At 38.4% G+C, this 22354-nt stretch overlaps 1 protein-coding gene across 1 annotated transcript in view; it reads right to left on the minus strand.

The window, feature by feature from the left end:
* LOC126235373 (dynein regulatory complex protein 1) overlaps window positions 1–22354 on the minus strand; it is a 444155-nt gene that overhangs the window by 105919 nt on the left and 315882 nt on the right. Inside the window, exon 10 of the mRNA XM_049944096.1 lies at window positions 9249–9394. Coding sequence (XP_049800053.1) covers window positions 9249–9394 — 146 coding nt within the window. The remainder of the gene's footprint in view (window positions 1–9248; window positions 9395–22354) is intronic.

Genomic DNA, 22354 nt, shown 5'->3' on the forward strand with positions numbered 1-22354 from the left:
TAAAGCGCCGAGTGCATGAAGTTTTAAAGAAATGCATAATATGTCAAAAAACAAAGCCGGATTCAAAAGGGAGTAAGCACCCATTATGCTCTATATTAGTCCAAGAACCAAAAGAATTAATTTCGTGCGATCTGTGTGGACCGTTACCTACTTCAAGAGATGGTGTTAGATATGTGTTTGCATTTCTCGATGTGTGTACGAAATACGTAAAGCTATACCCGATAAAGGTGGCTACAGCCAAAGTAATTGTATTAAGATTGATAAGGGATTATCTTCCACATGTTGGTACCCCTAAAGCGATCATAACAGACAATGCCAAGATATTCACGGGACTCTGATGGAAACAGACTTTGTCTCAAGTCGGTGTGAAACACATACTAACATCATTTTACCACCCACAAGGCAATTTGGTTGAGAGAATTTTTAGAGAGTTCAATCGATTTATGAGGACGTATTGCCATAATAAGCAGACTGCGTGGGCAAATTATGTGGAAGAATTTAAGCAGATATACAATAACATGCCCCACTCCTCAACTGGATATACACCTCACGAATTGATGTTCGAAGCTAAAGAGGAAAACTTCTGGACTGACCATATGCCCAAAACTCAGGAAACTGAGATGCCTTGGGAAGAAAAAATAAGACAAGCCATCATAAATATGACAAGAAAGGCTGATCAGAGAAAACAATGATATGACAAATTAATCAAGAGGGTACAGACATACCATGTCGGAGAGAAGGTACTAGTTAAAAGACATACAAAATCATCCTTAATAAAGAAGAGTATAAAGAAATGGGAGTTACTGTATACTGGCCCATACATTATCCGACAAATTCTGAATCCTGGGGCTTATCTGTTAGCATACCCGGGATCGAACAAAATAAAAGGGTTATTTTCCCATAACGACTTAAAAAAATTTAATGAAGATTAGAAGATAGGGAGGAATGGTGTTGCGAGTGACAGAGATGAACGCTCGTAAAAAACATAACAATAAACTGTGTGTGTAGTGTTAGAAAACTTTAAATTGAAATAATTAATCAGTGACATAGACTATAGAAATAGTGACTAACTATTACTATCGAGTGTTGCAAAGAAGATAGTGGAGATAGGCTTCACCTGTGTTTGGGTGGACATGGAACTTTAGCATTGCTAATGTCATCAAGATTTATAAAGGATCTAACTGACCTTCAAGAACAATGAAATGTTTCCCGCAAATGACACTGAATAATCAAAAGAGGTTCCGAGTGAAGGTTCATATATAATTGCAAGTGCACGCTTAGATGTGTAAACATGTGAAGGGATGTGTTGAGGTAGTGAATCATGAGTGACGGTTAACGCCGCAAAGATAATTTCCCGCGCAAAACAGTTGACGTCGGCGCGAGAGTTAGAATCGATATAGACGACACAGATATGCTTTGTAAGAGACTCGCACCAAACGCGAGGGTAAACTGATTCATGTTGAACTTTAAAAAGAAAAGGTGTTATAATTAGAAGTTAAGAGTTTTTAATTTATTATTGAATGTTTAAAGAAAGGAATATTCATAGAATTAGTAGTTATTTAATGGGTCGTGTTCGTTTGGAATTTTTGTTTGAAAAAAAAAAAAAATCCATTTCCATAGATGTGCATGTGTGAACGCCGTATGAATCAGAGAATAAATGAAAGAAGTGAATCCGCATTCCTCAATGCTAATAACTTTTACATTACAACAATCAATTGGAGAAATATGTGTATTTAGGATAAAAAGTTTTTGAGTATAGATAAATTATATGACTTTCAAGGAAATAAGGGATTATGTCTTTGTATAAAATGAACCACACTTTCCATTATTCGATGATTTGAATCCAAAATCTACTGTAAGTTGCATGAATCCTTTAAATTACGAAGAACAAATCACTGACAGAAATGTGTCAGAATTTTCGGACTTATAAGCACAAGTGGGGATGCAAAGTCCGAAAGAGTATTCAAACTAAAATAAATATGAGGATGTTTTGGCAACAGCATTAGTTAATGGTGAAATTCCTTGAAGTACATCGTAAGAAAAAGGATGCATGAAGCCATAAGGATTTTGCTTTCAAAAAGGAGAATCTTGGACGGTGCAACCTAACCAGTTCTATTACAGGAAGAGTTTCCCCTTTGGTCATTGCTAATTCTTTCGGAATGAATGTTGCATGTGAAATCGGGTATCCCTGTTCCTTCTACTCTTCCCATTGGGGGCCGCGTAGAAGACCGACTGCAAAGTGGTCCGCGTAGAAGACCGACTACAAAGTGGGCCGCGTAGAAGACCGACTACAAATGTGGACGTCGGGGACATGCAAGACCCGGGGGAGTTTTAGCACCGCAAGAGATTGTCCTAGGAACAAGATTGTAAAACGAAAACTTACGTTATTTATTGTAAAATGTTTTTTTTTTTTGCTAGAGGCACAAATCACTCTTCTCCAAAGCGTTATATAAATCGATCCCTATCTTTCCTTTAGAGATCTATTTCCACAATTATTTTTTTTCCTTCTATAGGCTTTCCTATCTTCTATGTACCATAAGCTGGGGGTCTAGGCTTAAGAGGTTTTCCAAGGTTTCCCTGCTTAAGAAAGTTCCCGAATGGGTAGACCCTGTTTCTGTTTAAGAGGGTTAATCTCGTGTTTTTGTAAGTCTAAATTTATTCAGTCTGTAGTGAAGTAGTTGCTCAGTGAACACCCAGCTACATAGCTCATTACTGTATCAGTGCCCATCAGTGACACATCAAGAGGGTAGCAAGTCACATATCTACAGTTATCTACTTTTATAGTCCAGTTCTTTAGTCAGTCTTGCTAGGATGACCAGGATGTGTGCATGTTGTATGCAGACGCAGGAGGACCTGGCTGCAGTTCGTGAACAACTGAATCTGCTTTTGGCTACAGTCAGTCACCTTCAAGCTGCTGCCTTGGGGTGTAGCGGTGATGGAGAATCTGATGTGTCGCATGGGCCACCTCAGGTGTCACTTGTTTTGCTCATGGGCTCTGTTTCCAATGCACCTCCTAGTGCACCTGACTTGGTGGATCCACCCTCACAGGAGAGAGAGTGGCAGGTGGTAACCTATTCACATCACTCAAGGCGGAAGGCCAATGTGGATGGCCTTGCCCACTCACTCTGTAAGTGGACATGTGGACACTCCTTGAGAGGGTGTGAGCAGGCACACAGAGAGAGGGGTTTACTTGTTATTGAGAGCTAAAATGTTAAACATTTTATGGAGCCCATTGGGCAGATAGCATTCAGGGCTGGAAAGAAAGTCAATGTGCATTCAGTATGTCTGCAGGGGGCCTCATTCGAAATTCGGAGGCGGCTTTGCCAATGGTTATTGAGCATGCAGGGTGCAGTCGTCTGCAAGCTGTGGCTCATGTTGGCACCAATGACACCTGTCACATAGATTCTGAGGTGATCCTCAGATCTTACAGGAGGCTGGCAGAGGTAGTGAAGACGGCTGGCCTCGAGCATGGGGTATGAGCAGAGCTCGCAATTTGTAGCGTTGTTCCCAGAGTTTATTGGGGTCCCTTGGTTTGGAGTCAATTGAATGGGCTCAACCAAAGGCTTCATTGACTCTGTGACAATCTTGGCTGCAGATTTCTAGATGTGTGTTATCGTGTGGGGATTTGTAGGACCTCCCTTGATAAGTCAGGTATGCACTACATAAAGAAAGCAGCAACTCAGGTAGACGAGTACTTGTGGAGGGCACATGAGGGTTTTTTAGGCTAGGCAGTAGTTTGAGGTTCTCTGATGAACACTTGCCAGTCGATATCCAGCAAGGGTACTCAAATGGTGTTCAGAATAAAGACACTTTAAATGTCACAACTTTATCAGTAAATTGTCTAGGTATTCATAATAAAGTTTCCGAATTTACAGCCCTCCTGGACAGTTCTCACACTCAAATTATTCTTGGCATTGGGAACGGGCTGAAACCTGAAGTGGAAAGCTCTGAGATTTTAGCGAGTCCTGGAACGTGTATCAGAAAGGCAGATTAGAGGCCACAGGAGGAGGAGTGTTCATTGCAGTTGCCAAAAATATTGTCTCTACTGAGGTCAAAGTTGAGTGTGGCAGTGAAGACATCTGGACACATATAACAGATGTAGATGAAACCAGACTTTGTAGCTACAAATAGAATGGACCTTGTCGACAATGTCGGTATACAAAATGGGTTTAGTGATCACAATGTCCTTACAGCAACTATGGTTACGAAACTTAATAAATCAGTCAAGAAAGTTAGCAGAATGTTTCAGCTAGATAGAGCAGATAAGCAGTTATTAGCATCTCAGTTACACAGTGAACTGTCCTCACTTAGTTCCAGTGATATGGTTTGTAATCTCCCCATGGAAAATTACCCTCTACCACGCAATAATTAATAATTATCAATCAAATCATCCACATTTATTCACTTTTGGAAAGTATCTGAGCGGATTTTCTAGTAATATATGCGCCGACAGCTCGTCGACGCCAAGGTATTTTTCTAGTACGTTTATTCTTTGGAAGAACAGAGATACATATATGTATTCTCCATGGTTGTTAGAGAGGGATAACTAGGACAGCTTCGGAAGTATCTGTTGGAAGATTGTCGGGTTGCTAAAAGAGACATATTTGCTCTTTTTCTCGATAAAGCGAGCTATTAACGTTTGTGCCACTAGCGGGTTATTTGAAGAGAGAGAAAAACTGTAAACGCAAATTAAGTAAGACTTGGAATCAACAGAAAACGGAACATGTAATGGAAATGGATTGAATATACAATTTTCCTCAGAAATAAGGTTTGTGACCCTTTTATTCTAGAGTGAATGACGAATGAGTTCTCTGTCTGAATCATTGATGATTGTCTTGGCCCTGTAATTAGTGGGGAAGTTTCAGTTGTGACGAAGAGAGCCTGCAATCACCGAGATTTTATAAAATCGTCCAAAAAGGCTTCGGACACATCTGAAATTCTAAATCTGTCGTAAAATGAACGAATTGTTCAAACGACCGATTTTCCCAACTGAATGCAGCGCTTAACAATAATAATATATATAAAGATCTTTTACAGCAAGCCAGCTGCTGAATATTAAGACGAAGGGCTCCACCAGCACGTAATGAAATATTATATTTAAAACTGTATATAGATAAAGGACAGAGAGAGAGAGAGCGAATGAAATTAGAGAAAATACGCAGAATCCTCCATTAGTGTAATTGTTTGCATGTCTTATCACGGATCAGCCCAAAAGATAAAACAGGAGGCCCTTACTTTACTGTACAGGTTTATGTGTGAGAGACATTACACCAAGTTAGCGGCAAGCTGCATTCACATACTTTCATCATTTACGGTATAATCCATTATAGGTTGTGGAGAATTTATGGACAAAGTGTAAGTTATTGGAAATCATAGTCTGGAGAGTTATGTGCCTAGTAAGTGGATAAAGGATGGAAAAGACCCACAATGGTTTAAAAACCAAATTGGGTGGATTTTGAGGAAGCAGAGGCTGTTGCACTCTCAGTTCAAAAAGGAGTGCACAAATGATGACCATCAGCAAAGGTTAGAGAGATTCATGCGTCTGTGAAAAGATATATGCATAAAGCATACAAGTATCACTGTCACATTTTAGCAGAGGATCTGGCAGGGAACCTGAGAAAATTCTGGTCTTACGTAAAATTGCTAAGTGGGTCTAAGTGTTCCGTTCAGTCCCTTCTTGATCAGTCTGGTGTGGCAGTTGAAGATGAGTACTCTACGGCATTGACAGCACAAAGATCCAGGCAACTGGAAAAAAGCACAGGTGACTTCAGCATATAAGGAGGGTAAAGGAACAGACCTACAAAATTACAGATGAATATCCTTAGCTTTTGCATGCTGCAGAATACTTGAACGTATTCTCAGTTCAAATATAATAAACTTCCTTGAGACTGAGAAGCTTATGTCCATGAGTCAGAATGGTTTTAAAAAGCATCACTCATGCAAAACTCAGACTGCCCTCTTATCACATGGTATACTGAGAACTATGCATGAAGGGCAACAGGTAAATTCCATATTTCTAGATTTCCGGAATGCATTTGATATGGTCTCCCACTGCAGGCTGTTAACGAAGTTACGAGCATATGGTTTAGGTTCACGGATATGTGAGCAGCTCAAAGACTTCTTAAATAATAGAATCCAGTATGTTGTCCTTGACACTGATGTTCATCACAGACAAGGGTATTGTCAGTGTGATAGGGCCACTGTTGTTCTCTATGTAGATAAATGGTTTATCTAAAAACAAAGATGATGTGACTTACCAAATGAAAGTGCTGGCGGGTCGACAGACACACAAACAAACACAAACATACACACAAAATTCAAGCTTTCGCAACAAACTGTTGCCTCATCAGGAAAGAGGGAAGGAGAGGGAAAGACGAAAGGATGTGGGTTTTAAGGGAGAGGGTAAGGAGTCATTCCAATCCCGGGAGTGGAAAGACTTACCTTAGGGGGAAAAAAGGACGGGTATACACTCGCACACACACACATATCCATCCACACATACACAGACTAAATGGTTTAGCGGACAAGATGGGCAGCAATCTGTAGTTGTTTGTTGATGATGCTGTGGTGTGCAGTAAGGTGTTGAAGCTGTAGGAAGATACTAGATGACTTATGCAAAATTTCCAGTTGTGTGATGAATGGCAGCTAGCCCTAAATGTGGAAAAATTTAAGTTAATATGGAAGAGGAGGAGGATCAGACATGTAATGTTCGGATATAGTATTACTTGTGTCCTGCTTGACACAGTCATATAGTTTACATATCTGGCCATAATGCTGCAAAGTGATTTGAGATGGAATTAGCATGTGAGAACTGAGGCAGGAAAGGTGAATGGTCAACTTCAGTTTATGGTCAACTTCAGTTTATTGGGAGAATTTTAGGAAAGAGTGGTTCCCCTGTAAGGGAGACCACATATAGGATGCTGATGTGACTATTCTTGATTACTGCTCGAGATTTTGGGATCTGTACCAGACCGGATTGAAGGAAGACATCGAAGCAATTCAGAGGCTAGATTTGTTACTGGCAGGTTCAAACAACACATAAGTGTTATAGGGATGCTTCGGGAACTCAAATGAAAATCCCTGGAAGGAAGGTGACATTCTTTTCAATAAACAGTATTGAGGAAATCTAGAGGAACGGTATTTGAAGATGACTACTGAATGATTCTACTTCTGCCAAAATATATTGCAAATAAAGACCATGAAGAAAAGATATCAGAAATTGAGGCCCATACAGAAGCATATAGACAGTGCAGGTGGAGCAGGAAAGGAAATGACAAGCAGTGGTACAGGTTACCCTCCACCACACACCATTCGGTGGCTTGTGAAGTATCTATGTAGATGTGAGAATATCTGCTGCTAACAGGTACAAATGTGAGGGCAGATGATGTTGCACATACAAATATTATAAAATTTGTGCTGCACCAAACTAGAAATTGCTTATTTTCTTTCTTCATGGAGTTAGTATGTTTGTTACTTCTCAACAATGAAGTGGATGAGTGGATTTGGATGGACTTTGGAATGGACACAGCCTACACCCTGAATAAACAGAGAGGCTACCTTTCATTCTGAAAAAAGAAAAACACTATTCCTGCGGGCCAGTTAATGTGACCACTGTTCCCATGGTATGGACAATATGACTAAAATGTCATATGTGAAAGTTAACTATCAAATGAATGCATTAAGTTTAGTGTAGAGATTAGTTTTTTCCCTTAAGTAAACGAGTGAGTTGTGAGCAGTGAGAGACATGTATTCTGGCAGCTTCTCCCATTGTCTCAAAATGCGTTTTCCAGCCCCCTCCCCAATGTAACCCCACAGGTTGCGGCTAGTGAGGTCATATTTCAAAGTTTAGATGCAGTGCTATAAATTACTGTAATTTTGGTAAGGGTTTAGCATATATGACGACTGTTACTGTTTATCAAGGACAGAAAATTAGCACACAACAATGAATTGATGATACAGTAGTGGCAAGCAAAAGTGAACAGGAAATGATAAACTGATTTTTATTTGGTCCCATGTCATTACATCATGTACAGGGTGTATACTTGTACATCTCAACTTAATCCAATATCTTTAAATATTTAGCTTATGTGTTACAATATAAAACATCAAATTGGCAATAATTATGGAAACATTGCATATATTTTCCTCTCAATTAATATTTAGGCTTAAAGTTATTTACTTATATTTTAACTAAAAAAAATAAACAATGGTATATTTCTCAGATGGTCTTTATTTCTTATCACATGAATGAACATCTGCATTTTTTTTCTAGCAATGCACTGCATCTGATTTATGAAATTATTGTTCTGTATATGTACATCTAGCAAAATATTGATTTTTTTAGCTAATGGAATGCAGCTGTGGATGAGTCACTTTCTTTATTATTCAAGACAGCACTAGTGGCCAATTTTTTTGCAATACAAAAATTATTTTTGTGTTATTGCTGCTGGAGTTACCCCAAACAGTAATTTCAAACTGTAAACATGGTTCAATAAGCACTTGGTACACTGTACAAATAAGCTGATTGTCAGCATAATGGGCAAGCCGTTTCATCATAAATGTTACAGTGCCTAATTTACAGCAGATGTTGTCTATAGATTGTCTCCATTGGAGCTTATTGTCACACATAATAACCAAAAATTTTATCGAGTGAGTTTCTTCCAGTGTTGTTTCATCTATGAATATATCTACAAGGTCTTACTTTTATTGCTACTCACTATATAGAGGACACATTGAGTTGCAAGCAGTCTTGTTTCATCTATGAACATATCTACATAGTCTTCGTTTTTGTAATTTTGATTAATCAGAATAAGTTAAAAAATAATTTTCCCAAGGAGCCTCCTGAAGAAAAAGTGGGTTGTCTTATAATCAGTGTTATCTGACACTCAGGTACATATAGTACATTCCTGTTGTAGAGCTGTAGCAATAATTTTTTGAAGAGCCACCTATAACATATGAACTTTTCTATTGCCCAGTGTTTTACTGTCATTTTGTAGTTCACAAATAAAGAGTTAGTGGTCAGCTTGAAAACAACACACAAATATTATTTAGAAGTCTGCAGAACACCTAACAGTAAAGCAGTACGAAAGAAGTTGAACATAACTGGTATCACTTTGGCATTTAAATATGTCACAAAAACTATTTATGTATATTTTTAAGAGAGACAGAGGGAGGGGGGAGGGAGGGAAAGAGAAGCCCAGTGTAAGCAATAGCAAACATAAGAAGAAACACACTAAGTGAAAACTGACCTGTACATACTGTCAATTTTCTCAGAAGTAACCTCCTCACTTTTTTTTTCATCTGCTTTAAGCTCATTACATATTGGACAGAAAGTGTATGGCAAGAAGAATTCCTTCATCAGCATAATGTCTTCTTTCTTGGTCACACCTAGTGCCTGTGAAAAAAGCAAAGAATTATATCTATCTAATAATTAGTTCTCTATTAGCAAAAAATTAACTACATCTACTGCAATGCCATCTTTTAGTTCTCTATTAGCAAAAAATTAACTATATCTACTGCAATGCCATCAATTGGACAGAACGTGTAGGGCAAGAAGAATTCCTTCATCAGCATAATGTCTTCTTTCTTGGTCACACCTAGTGCCTGTGCAAAAAGCAAAGAATTATATCTATCTAATAATTAGTTCTCTATTAGCAAAAAATTAACTACATCTACTGCAATGCCATCTTTTCTTCCAACTGAATTCGAACAGTATTTCCAAAATTACTCAAATACCAATTTGAATTAGAGTGTGGACTTTACATTGTTGTATTCGATCATGTGTGTAAACAAATTAGATCTTAGACTACCTGAGGAACAAGCCCCACTTTCCTTTTGTTGGGCTCGTAGCTTACACCCTTGTGTTGTGCCCCTGCAGTGGCTAAAGCGACATAACAGTCATAAGGATCATCAAACCCTTCTGGTGTTGTGAGGGTCATACTCCAAATCTGTCGTGTTCAAAGGTTTGCCCATTACCCCCTTTCAAGACGTCAAAAAGAAAAGCTCAACACAAAGTAAAACAGAGTGCACCAAGCATTCAGTAACAGCTAAGTACAATTATTTAAGGAGGGCGGCAGGTCAACTTGGTAGTTCAGGTCTGACCTCTGTTATCTTAAGCAACCAGTGTGAACCCCCCCCCCCCCGTCTTCAGTGTCTGTGTAACAGTAAAATAGAGCTGGGGTAGTTTATAACCAGTGTAGTAATTCATGTCTCATGTCTACTTACAGAAGATGTAACTTCAATCAGCTGAATTTAAAATGATATTAAGAAAATAATTATAGTAGCATAAAGAAAAGGCTGTCATTTTGGGAGATAATATACAAATACAAAAGAAACACTGTAATGGTATTCATAGCCAGCACTCCTGCTGGTGAACCATGTATGAATGCCTTATGAACTAACTCACATATCAAATTCCCACAACCTCTCTCTTTCCATTCCAAACACCGTAGAGCCATAAAATTTCAAGCTGCTATGGATTTTCAAAACAGTGGATACTTTTGTGAAAATAAATTATTTCAATCCTATTTCTGAGACACAAAATGTTTCAAAAATTATAAACCATTTTAATGTCTTGATTGTAGTAATAACAACAATCCTGATGACCTGTTTCAGCTGATCTCAGTCATCTTAAGATCTCTTAATGGACAGAAAAAAGAAAAAAAACTAACCACAGACTGTTACCACAGACTGTTATTATTATGCAAAATAATTTGGATTAAACAAGAAGGGAGAAACACAAAACATACTTATAAAACGCTCATTACTGTAGTAATGAGTCATAATCAGTGTATGCAAACATGCAGTGTCATTTGGACAGCTGTGCTTACCTCTGCACTGTACTTGAAAGCGGAAGATATTGACCATAATTATCATTTTGGTGAAAATTCTAGAACTTAGGTTCCTCAGACTGCCCTGAACAACAACACATAAGCATTATAAATGTTTTATATGAAACTTGACATTATCAAGATGCAGATATGTGACCTAACTGTTCAATCCAAGCTATATTTGTCTCAATTGCAAATTATGGTAGAACAGAAAATTCTTACTTGTACTCTGTCATAAATATGTAAGATCAATAGAATATAAAACAATTAGAAGTGAACATACGATAAAAAATTAGTTACATAAGTAACACATATTAAGCATTGTATACACGTTATGCCATACAACTGGATGTATGTGGCACATCTGCATTTGATTGCAAGACAACAGTAGTTAAGTATGACTACAGGAAGGAAAGTGACTCCTGGTGGCTATGCGAACTTGTCAATGCATGCAGCAACATCCACAGACCATTCTCTATTTCACTTTGCATCTTGTATTTTAATATTGCTTGTCTTTCTACAGTTTTACACCTTTGACTGTACATATTTTATGTACCAAACATAAATCTTGCTTCCTAGCATCTTTCCCTAACACTTTTCATTAATGTTTAATTATGCAGATGTTGATTCTTTCCATCACAATTGTTAACTTTTTACCACTCTATCATTCTGCCACATGCATTAATTTACTGCATGGTTAATTCAGTAATGTACCTGTGCTGTAATTAGTGCTTTCTAGTAGACAGGAGCTTGCCTTCTTTAAAGATAGTGTAGAAATGCAGCATTTGTACAGCAATGTAATAAACAGTTTGATACAGTTCAGATCCATTAAATACAGTCTTGCCTCAGTCTTTGTAAAACAATGTGTCTAATTGTTTGTAATGTAAATGACTGTCACATTTTTAATCTTTAGTACAAACTGGAATGGAGTAATTTGTGACAATAATAGGAATTGTGACAAGTGAAGTTATTATAATGTTTAAATTGTTTAAATGTTTAAAATTAAGAGTTTGTAATATTGACTGCTAAAATACTCATAAAGTAACTTTTGGAAGACAAAGTGTGTATTTGATAAACAAATTATGTAAATTATGTTTATGATTTCTGCTGTGTGGAACATTGTGATTCAATAATTTTATATGTCATCATTGTAAACTAATTAAAATATTTTTTGGCATAGTTATAATGATATATATGTAGCAGCAACTTCGGGCACATGGTGGTTACTTTTTGAGAGGCACTTTGCAGCAGCTGTTGTTTTAGTAGTGTAAAGTGATGGTTAGCCACTTAGATATTGATTAACAATAGGTGTTGATACTGTAAAGAGTGTGCTATGTAAATTTTGCATTGGGGAGAAGACACTAAAAGTCTTCTGGAAGGACGATGGAACATGTAAACATTCTGGAGTTAGATGATTCTGTGGGTAGGTAGAATTTAACACATCATGGTAGCAGAGGAGGGAAAATATAGTAAAAGGGGGAACGATGGTCTGGTCTTCAAATGGTAATAAAAACTTCTCCAATCCTGAAATTTTATGTTACTTTAAGTGCAACAAAGTGAGGAAAGTGGAAAATTAAACAATATTTTCGCCCCTCCAACTGAGTTATTTTGGAATTTACATACAGCCCTCTGGATGAGGGATGTCAAGATACAGGGCCTCCAAGTACTGAATCACTGGTGTGCCCATATTCTAAGAAAAATTTCTTCCCAATGCTTTGTACAGAGGACCAGTTTTGGAGTAGAGAGGGAAAGATAAATAAGAAAGAGACAGAAAAACAGATGTCCTGCATGGTCCTTGGTTGGTGTATTTCAAATCCACCTGTTGTCTCATCCTCCTCAACTTGCGGCCAAAGCCATTCTGGAAAATACGGGGAAGGGAGAGTGTGAGAGAGACAGAGGGATGCAGAGTTTTACACCTTGTAATGATAGGATGTCTCAGAATCTACCAAGCTTTATCCACTTCCTTTTAATGTGAAAGTAATACTTGAGAAATGATGGGGATGGCAAACAAAAGAGCCAGAGGACAGAAAATGTTATGTCAAATAGGAAATATTACTGTTGGTTTCTTTCAAATTTAACTAATTTTGCTTTTCCCACTTCTAATTATTACAGACAACTGACAACCTGACTTGTGTGAGTTATTATTGGACAGACTGACAGTAGTCTTTATGTTGTGTATGCAGAAACTACAAAGTTCTGACGGACACCCAGCACAGTGGACAAAGTATGAGTGCTGATGACTGTGGTGAGTATGCCTTCATGAGTGGATAAAGTTCTCCCTCATTCTCGGGAAGTTGGTACCTAGGTCATGTTAGGTCACATTCTGTTGCTTTCAAGTTTTCTCCCTTTTATCAGTAAGATCTTAGATACAATAAGGGATCTTCTTAAGGATTAGATGGCAGTGGGTTTAACATAATCATCACTGGATGTTCATTCCCACTGTGCTGTATTCTTTGCTCCATTTGTCACCAATGTTCAAAATAATAAATGGTAATTAAGAGAGAAGAACAGTTCTTGGGTATGTCTGCAAGTTATTTGAGAATCCCCACCATCTGTGCTCTCATAATATGCAATGGCCTTGTTATTTTCTCACCACATTAGTGTTTCCTACAACTTAAGAATTAATGTGTAGGGGACCTCAACTTGCTGTGTCACATTTCACTAATCACTTGTTGCCATGATCTTGCCCTGGCATTGTTCAAGATTTGTCTGCTAATTAACCATTTCTCATGAAATAATGACCATCTTTGATGCTAAAGCATCCCAAAATTCTCATCCAAGACACTGCACATGAGAAGATATTTCTATCATTACCACCTGGACTGTGATTTAATAATTAACCTAATTTATAAAGTAGTAGGGAAGGAAGCTGGTCTGGAGGAGCATACAGAAACTAATATTCCATTTTGTCGAATCTATTGGAAGACTTTTACACCCATTGGGTGCTGAGCAGAAGTACTCAGCTTAATTTTCTTATTGGGGTGCATACTGAAAGTAGAGTAGGAACAGGCACCAAAATGTGATGGTTAGCTACTTTCACACTGACTAACAAAATGTATAATCTGTGCATCATGCCAGTGACACTTTGTTCAGTGTGGCACACAAATTTTGCACTGGAGAGATGGCACCAAAAGCCTCCTGGAATGAATAAGAGACATGTTAGTGTTTTAGTTCAGCTAATTTCCTTTCTTCCTCACTTCATGTGCAACTGCAGTTGGATGACTGTGTGGGTACATACAATTTAATGCATCATGATGGCAGAGGAAAAAAATGTAGTGTGAGTGGGAATGATGTATTGTTTTTCAGATGATAGCAAAAATATTACATTACTTTGAGAGTGACAAAGATGTGCGTTATCTGAGGAAGACGTCAAACATTAACAAAATCTCTCCCCTCCACCTGAGGTATTTTGGGAGTGAGAGAGATGTCTTTGGGTAGGGGAGGTGTCAAAACATAGGACCACCAAGGAGAGAATCATTGGCAAGTTTGAATTCTAATGAAAAGTCCTCCTCACCATTGGTAGAGAGAGCTGATTTTGGACTTCAGAGGGAAACACAGAATGAGAAAGGGACAGAAAAATGGATGTCCTGCATGGCCCTCAGTTGGCATGTTTCAAATCTGCTGGTCATCTCTTCCTCCTCTATCTGTGGTTGACTATCATTCTGCAAAAGACAAGGGAGGCAATATGTAAGAGAAGACAGTGGGATGCAGTGCTGTAAGCCTGGCAATGACTGGGCACTTCAGGATCTAACAAGTTTTACCCATTCCCTTTGGGTCTAAAAGTAAGACTTTTGAGAAAGTGAGGGTGGTGAATGGGAGAGTAAGTTATGGATTCAGACAATGGTAGATACTTTTATGTAAGGTGGGAAAGATTATAACTGAAATCTTTCAAATTTAAAGAATTTTGTTTTCCCCATTCCTATGATTGCAGAATGACCTGACTTGCATGAGTGATGCTCAGACAATGAAGAGTGGCTTTTACATTGAGTATGCAGGAACTATGGAGTGCTGACAGACAGACAGCAAGGCAGATGCAGTATGACAGTTCATGGCTGTAGTGAGTGTGCCTTAGCGTCTAGATCAAGTCCTCCGTCATTCTCAGGAAGGTGGTATTTAGGTCATGTTCTGTTGCTTTTGAATTTTGCTCACTTGTTTCAGTCAGTTCTTGGGTATGATCAGAGTTATTTTTATGTATTAAATGATGGTGGGTTCCATAAAAATCATCACTGGATATCCATGACCTTATCATTTTCTGCCCACATGAGTATATGTTGTATCTTTACCAAAGTAATGTGTTAGAGGACTACAATTAGATATGTAAAATTTCACTAAATACTCATTGCCTGGAATGTTGCTCTGGGGTTACTCAATATCTGTCTACTAATTAACCATGTCTTCCAAAATAAAGACCATTTGTCATGTTAAAGCAAACCATTGTTCTTCTTCAAGCCATCTTCCGCCACCTGCCTGCAAGAGCATATATCTGTTGTGCAAGAATTCCACCCTGGCCATGATTTAATCACTCACCCTAATTTCTGAAGTGGCAGGAAAGGAAGCTGGGCTGGTAGACCATACTGAAATTAATATTCCATTTTAGCTATCTTAATGTAAGCTTTCTTTAAACCCATTGAATGCATGATAGAAGTACTCATAGCTTAGTTGTCCTACTAGGATGAATACTGAAGGTAGAGCAGTTGGCTTACAGTAGTAGTAATTCAACATTGGCTGAATGGCAGTTGTGGTAAGTTGTATTATGGCAGTAGAAGTTGTATTATGAGATTTTGAAAGTAATGGTGTAGTTGATGAAGACATTTCATGAAGAAAATGAACAGGTGATCGATACATGAAGCTGAACTTCTCATTTTGAAAAAGTTACCATTCCTGAAACAAAAGTTTAGATACCAACTTATTGGTACTTCAGTGTCTCATGCTATTTGCATGTCAGCTATGGAGAACTTTCAACAGCAAATTACACTAGCCAAGCAAAAATTATGAACGTGACATTACCCATTTTGATAACAGTAATAATAATCAGAAATATACTTTTTGCAAGATCTGAGGTATATGCAGTCAGTGAACCTAAAATTTTGTATTTTATTACTGCATTCTCATGTCTTGTTTAAGAACAAGGAATGTTACAGTATACACTACTTAAAACATCAATTGTAACTAAGTTTTTTACAGTATGTTCAATTTTCATTCTCTTATATTCTGCATATTTTGTGTATTACAAGTTCTGATGTTCTTTTCTGTCTTTTCTAGAGCTGACGACAATTGTCAAACAATTGAAACCAGTAATCTGTAGTATATTGTGACCAAGACAAATCAAAGTTGTATAATTTTAATTATTTATTCATCCGATGGTCATCTCACAATGATGTAGGATTTGTCGTCATAATGCAATTAAAGTAAATAGCTCTGATATACATAAACAGAAAGCAGATAAGAATCTTTTACAAGGATAGTACAGGTGATCAGCTGTGGCCTTGCTGAAGACAATTACTTGAAATTATTTAGGAAAACCACTGACAATCTATATCTGTATGGCTGGACAGAGCAAACACCATCCTCCAGAACTGGAGTCAGTGTCTTAACAATGGCACTGCCTCATTCGGTTGGTCCCTATAGTACAATGTTCTTCTAATCCCAAACAATATGTACCAGATAACTTATAATACAAAACAAATTTTTGTACTGCACCACTGCAAGCTCCATGGACTCCCACTGATGATCGAGGACCAAGAACATTAACATCTCCATCAGATGAATTAGCAATTGCGAATAATGACTAACATTGGCTGTAGGACGGAATGAGGCCAATGAAAATTTGTGCCAGACCAGGACTCGAATTCGGATTTCCTGCTTATCGCAAGCATTTGCCTTACCATTTGGCTATATAGGCATGACTCACATGGTAAGGTGACCACTCACGACAAGCAGGAAATCAGGTTTGAGTCCCGGCCTGTCACCAATTTTCATTGTCGTCATTCCATTTTACAGCCGACGGTAGTCATTATTCACAATTGCGAATTCATCTGATGTGTTTCATAATGGCTGTGGTTGCCGCATGTTATCAGAATAACACAGGCATTGTAATATTGTATTAACATCTCCATGACCTCCCTTCAGTCCATATGGAAAAATTTTAAGCATCCACCCAGTACATGAGAGTCTTAGCAACTGTGATGGAAGACTGTGTGATGTAAGCCTTTGGAGGCTTCCAACTGGAAAAATGGGCAGTCATGAGCAATCATCAAATTAAAATACAGATGTAAATGTAATGCACAAATTCATTGTGGAGTAATCAACAATTTGACGTCATGATGTGTGATGTCACGGCATGTATTGTCAAACACTTTTCTTTGCAATTCAGAGAATTTTATGCTGCAGCACTACACCCCTAAATTTAGCAACCAGACATCACTTCTTTCTGGAAACTGCTTAAGAACCCCATTACAGAAGGATACTGTCAGCTTCGAAGTGTGTAATTTTTTATGATCACTAAGACATTAACAAGGCAAGGATTCTAAATTATGTCTCAGCAGAAACCAATAAGCATTTAGGAATATTTGTGTAACTATTATGATATCAAGGTCAAGGTCAAGGCCAATGCCAGTGACAAAGCTAATGCCACATATATACAGTCAGATCACAAATATTCCATGCTCTATCAAGGAAATTGAAACTGTAGTTAATTCCCTCAAAAGCAATATGTCCCCTGTATTGATAATACCATGAGTGAGTTATTAACATCCTGTTCTTCACAAACATTTAGTCACAAATGGAATACATCACTATCACGGAGTATAAACTCAGACAGACTGAAATATGCTGTTGTCTGATCCTGTAAAATAATTGTCATAAGACAGATGTTAAGAATTATCAACCAATCACACTGCCTACTTACTTCACTGAGGTAGTGGAAAAAATTATACCTACATGTGCAAAAATACACTTATGCTAATTTTGATTTCAAAAGAATCTCTGCACAGAACATGACACTTTTCAATACAAAAATCAAATTACACAAAATTTAAGTGATAATATAATGCTGAATGGAATTTTATGAGATTTGTCAAAAGCATTTGATTGTACACAGTATTCTTGTAGAGAAGCTAAATATTATGGTATCAGAAATATTGCTGGTGACTGGTCACCTTCCTATAAAACTAAAAGAAGACTGTGCCATTAACAAATTCAGGGAATGTATATAACAAAATAGCATCTCCAGAAAAGGAATAATTGCCATAGGGCGAAGCATACAGTGGAAAATCTGCAATTGGATGCAATGGGATAACATTATGAATTAGGATGGATTACAGTACACCACACAGAGGTGACACTGATTAGAACAGGCACATTTAAAAGTAGATGGTTAAATTTTTTGTATTATGTGACAAAGTCCTGCATCAGAATGAGAAACACACATATACAACTTACACATGAAAGACCACTGTCATGACCAGACACTGTGACCAACTGCAAAGAGTAGCAACATCAGCTGGGTTGGGTAGTGGGGACACAGAAGAGGCATGGTGCCGGATGGTAGAAGGACAGCAGGGTAGGAGTGGGGGAAGATGCTGTAGCACTACTTGTGCATGGGTGCACAAGAATGAGGTAGGGACGGAATCATTGGCTGTTAGGTGCACTACTGGAAGAGCTGTGATGGGTAGAAATAGCAGAGGAGAGGAACAAAGAAAGGGAACTGACTGTGTAGGTGAGCTGGAGGAATAGAAGATGTGTGTGAGACTGTAGTGTCATGGAAGGAGGTCTGAACTGGCAAAGATTGTGGTGAGGGGTTATGGAAGTGAAGGATATTTTGCAGGGAGTTCCACATGTTCAGTTCAGAAACGCTGGTGTTAGTGAGAAGGTTCCAGAGGGCACAGGCTGTCATGACAATGTTGTGCAGTATATTCAGCACCTGGATAGGTGAAGGACCCAGCAGTTGTTGTGAGTTTTAGAGGGAGCATTAGGCAACATCTGACTAGAACAGGGGGGGGGCAACACAGTAGAAGATGAATGGGTATCTTTGGGTGATGAAATAGTGAAGGCAGCAGAGGATCAAGCAGGTAAAAAGACAATGTCCAGTAGAAATCCTTGGATAACACAAGAGATATTGAATTTAACTTATGAAATAAGAAAAGCAGCAAATGAAGCAGGTGACAGGGAATACAAATGTTTTAAAAAACTGATTGACAGTAAGTGCAAAATGGCTAAGCAGGAATGGTTATAGGACAAATGTAAGGATTTTGAAGCATATTTCACTAGGGGAAAGATAGATACTGCCAACAGGAAAATTTAAGAGGCTTTCGGGGAAACAAGAAGCAGGTGTATGACTATCAAGAGCTCAGATGACAAACCAGTCCTAAGTAAATAATGGAAAGCTGTGGTGGAAGGATTATATAGAGAGCCTATACAAGGGAGAGGAGCTTGAAAGCAATATTATAGAAAGGGAAGTGGGCATAGATGAAGATGAGATGGGGGATATGATACTGCGAGAAGAATTTGGTAGAGCTCTGAAAGATCTAAGTCAAAACAAGGCCCTGGGAGTAGATGATATTCCGTCAGAACTACTGCCATGACAAAACTCTTCCATCTTGTGTGCAAGATGTATGAGACAGGTAGAATACCCTCAGACTTCAAGAAGAATGAAGTAATTCCAACTAAAAAAAAAGCGGTTGCAGACAGGTGTGATAATTAGTGAACTATCGGTTTAATAAGTCATGGTTGCAAAATACTAAAACGAGTCCTTTACAGAAGAGTGAAATACTGGTAGAAGCCGAACTCAGGGAAGATTGGATTTCAGATAAATGTAGGAACACGTAAGGCAATACTGACCCTACAACTTGTCTTAGAAGATAGGTTAAGGAAAGGCAAACCTACATTTATAGCATTTGTAGACTTAGACAAAGATTTTGACTGCGTTGACTGGAACACTCTCTTTGAAATTCTGAAGATAGCAGGACTAAAATATAGGACCCAAAGATTATTTACAACTTGTACAGAAACTGGATGGCAGTTATAAGAGTGAGTCAAAGGGTATGAAAACGAGGCAGTGGTTGAAAAGGGAGTGAGACAGGGTTGGATCCTGTCACCTATGTCATTCAATATGTACACTGAACAAGCAGTAAAGGAACCCAAAGAAAAGTTTGGAGTAGAAATTAAAGTTTAGGGAAAAGAAATAAAAACTTTGAGGTTTGCTGATGACATTGTAATTCTGTCAGAGACAGCAAAACACATGGAAGAGATGTTCAAGAGAATGGGCAGTATTTTGAAGGGAGGCTATAAGATGAACACCAACAAAAGCAAATCAAGGATAATGGAATATTGTCAAATTAAACCAGGTGAACTAAGGGAATCAGATTAGGAGATGAGACACTTAAAGTAGTGAATCAATTTTGTTATTTGGGCAGCAAAATAACTGATGATGGCCAAGGTGAGAGGATATAAAATGTAGACTGGCAATGACAAGAAAAGCATTTCTGAAGAAGAGAAATTTGCTAACACTGAATACAGATTTAAGTGTTAGGAAGTTTTTCCTGGAGGAATTTACCTGGTGTGCAGCCATATGTGGAAGGGAAGCTTGGATGATAAAGAGTTTAGATAAGAAGAGAATAGAAGGTCAAGAAATGTGGTGCTACAGAAGAATAATGAAGATTAGATGGGTAGATTACATAGTTAATGAGGATGTACTGAATAGAATTGAGAAGAAAAGCAATTTGTGGTACACCCTGACTAGAAGAAGGGATTGGTTGATTGAACCCATTCTGAGACATCAAGGGATCATCAATTTAACACTGGAGAGAAGTGTGGGGATAAAAATCATAGAGGGAGACCTAGAGATGAATATAGTAAGCAGAGTCAGAAAGGTGTAGGTTGCACTAGTTATTCAGAGATGAAGTTGCTTGTACAGGATAGAGTAGCACAGGGAGCAGTGTCAAACCAGTCTTCAGACTGAGGACCACAACACAACATTATGGCTGTCACATGAACAGGCAGGATCATATTACAGGCCAGGTCTTGAAGATGAGAGGAAAGGAGGGGAAGTCCATCTCTCTATCTCTATCTCTCTCTCTCTCTCTGTTTTAACTCACAACTATTGCCAGCTATTGACAGCACTTGCTTCCTCACTGGGTTGGCAATGGAATACCACTGTGAGACAAGTGGGGATGATAATGAGGACATTATTTCTCATTTAAGGGCATGATGAAAAGTATCCAAAATTCTTTCAGAGAAGTTGATTCAGTTGCTCTAGTCCTGAATGGTACTGCCATATGGGTTATGAGGGGCCCATTCCATTGTTGTCAGCCAGTGGACACATGGGGTAGCAGGAAACTATGGAGATAAGGCATGGAAGAGTTGTTTCTGGACAAGATGATAAATGCCATTTCAATCTGTGAAGGGCTTAGCGAGACATTCAGCAAATTTTGTAGTGGCTAGTCATTACTTCTGATGCAATAACCTTGGGTGGCTCAACTGTATGGAAGGGACTTCTTGGTGTGAAATGGGTAATGGCTGTCAAAACGGAGGTTGATGGTCTGTAGGTTTGGTGTGGACAGAGCTACTCAGGGAGTCATCTGTGAAGTGGATGTCAGTGGTGAGGAAAATGGTTTGTTGGGCTGAGGAGGATCGTGTGAAGTGGATAGGAATAAAATGCAGAGATTCTGGAGGAATGTGGATAGAGTATCATTACCCTCAGTCCAGATCATGAAAATGTCATCAATGAATCTAAACCTGATGAGGGCTATGGGCTTCAGGGTGGCAAGGAAGGAACCATCCAGGTGGCCCATAAATAGATTGGCACAGAATGGTGCCATGTGGGTGCTCAGATTTGTTTGTAGGTGATGGCTTCAGGGGAGAGATTACTATGGGTGAGGATATAGTATGTTGTGGTGACCAGGAATGAGGTTTCAGGTACTGGGAAAGGTAGTACTCAACAGAGGCAAGGCCAAAGGCAGTGCTGTATAACAGGATGACGATCCAGCTAAGTAGCATTAAAGAAAGGAGGAAGAAAGGAAAACTCATCAAACCCTATTGTTTGAAGTTTATTGTGTTGCACTGGATGTGGAAAATGAGGCAAGAAAATAATACTGTTGGAAGACTTTGTTTCTTCAGTCTTCAAGTATTGTCATGAAAGCCTAGTTGGAAGTCATTTGGGAGTGTTAAAAATTTGCATGAACAGTAGAGAAAAATTTGTTTAGAAAGGCATGGATTAACAGAGTAACAGGCTGATGTTATGGCACAAAATTTGTGGGGATCAGCAAATGCACTCTAAATATGTGACAAGGGTTTCTACCATCCAAAATTGCAATTAAGCCTTTGCAAAAATTAAATGTTGATTGCGTGGGACTGCTCCCACATTCCAGAAAGGATAACTGGTATGTCCCTGTTTGTTTAGATGTGTTCAAGCACTTCTGCTGGTTGCTTCCCACTTGTAATATTACTGGCCAAGGGTCTATAAAGTGTTTGCAAGGTATATTTGGCACTTTTGGGCCTTGCAGCTGAAGCTGTAGAAAGGGCACAAC

Source organism: Schistocerca nitens, chromosome 2 (assembly GCF_023898315.1).
Source record: "Schistocerca nitens isolate TAMUIC-IGC-003100 chromosome 2, iqSchNite1.1, whole genome shotgun sequence".
NCBI classification, from domain to species: domain Eukaryota; kingdom Metazoa; phylum Arthropoda; class Insecta; order Orthoptera; family Acrididae; genus Schistocerca; species Schistocerca nitens.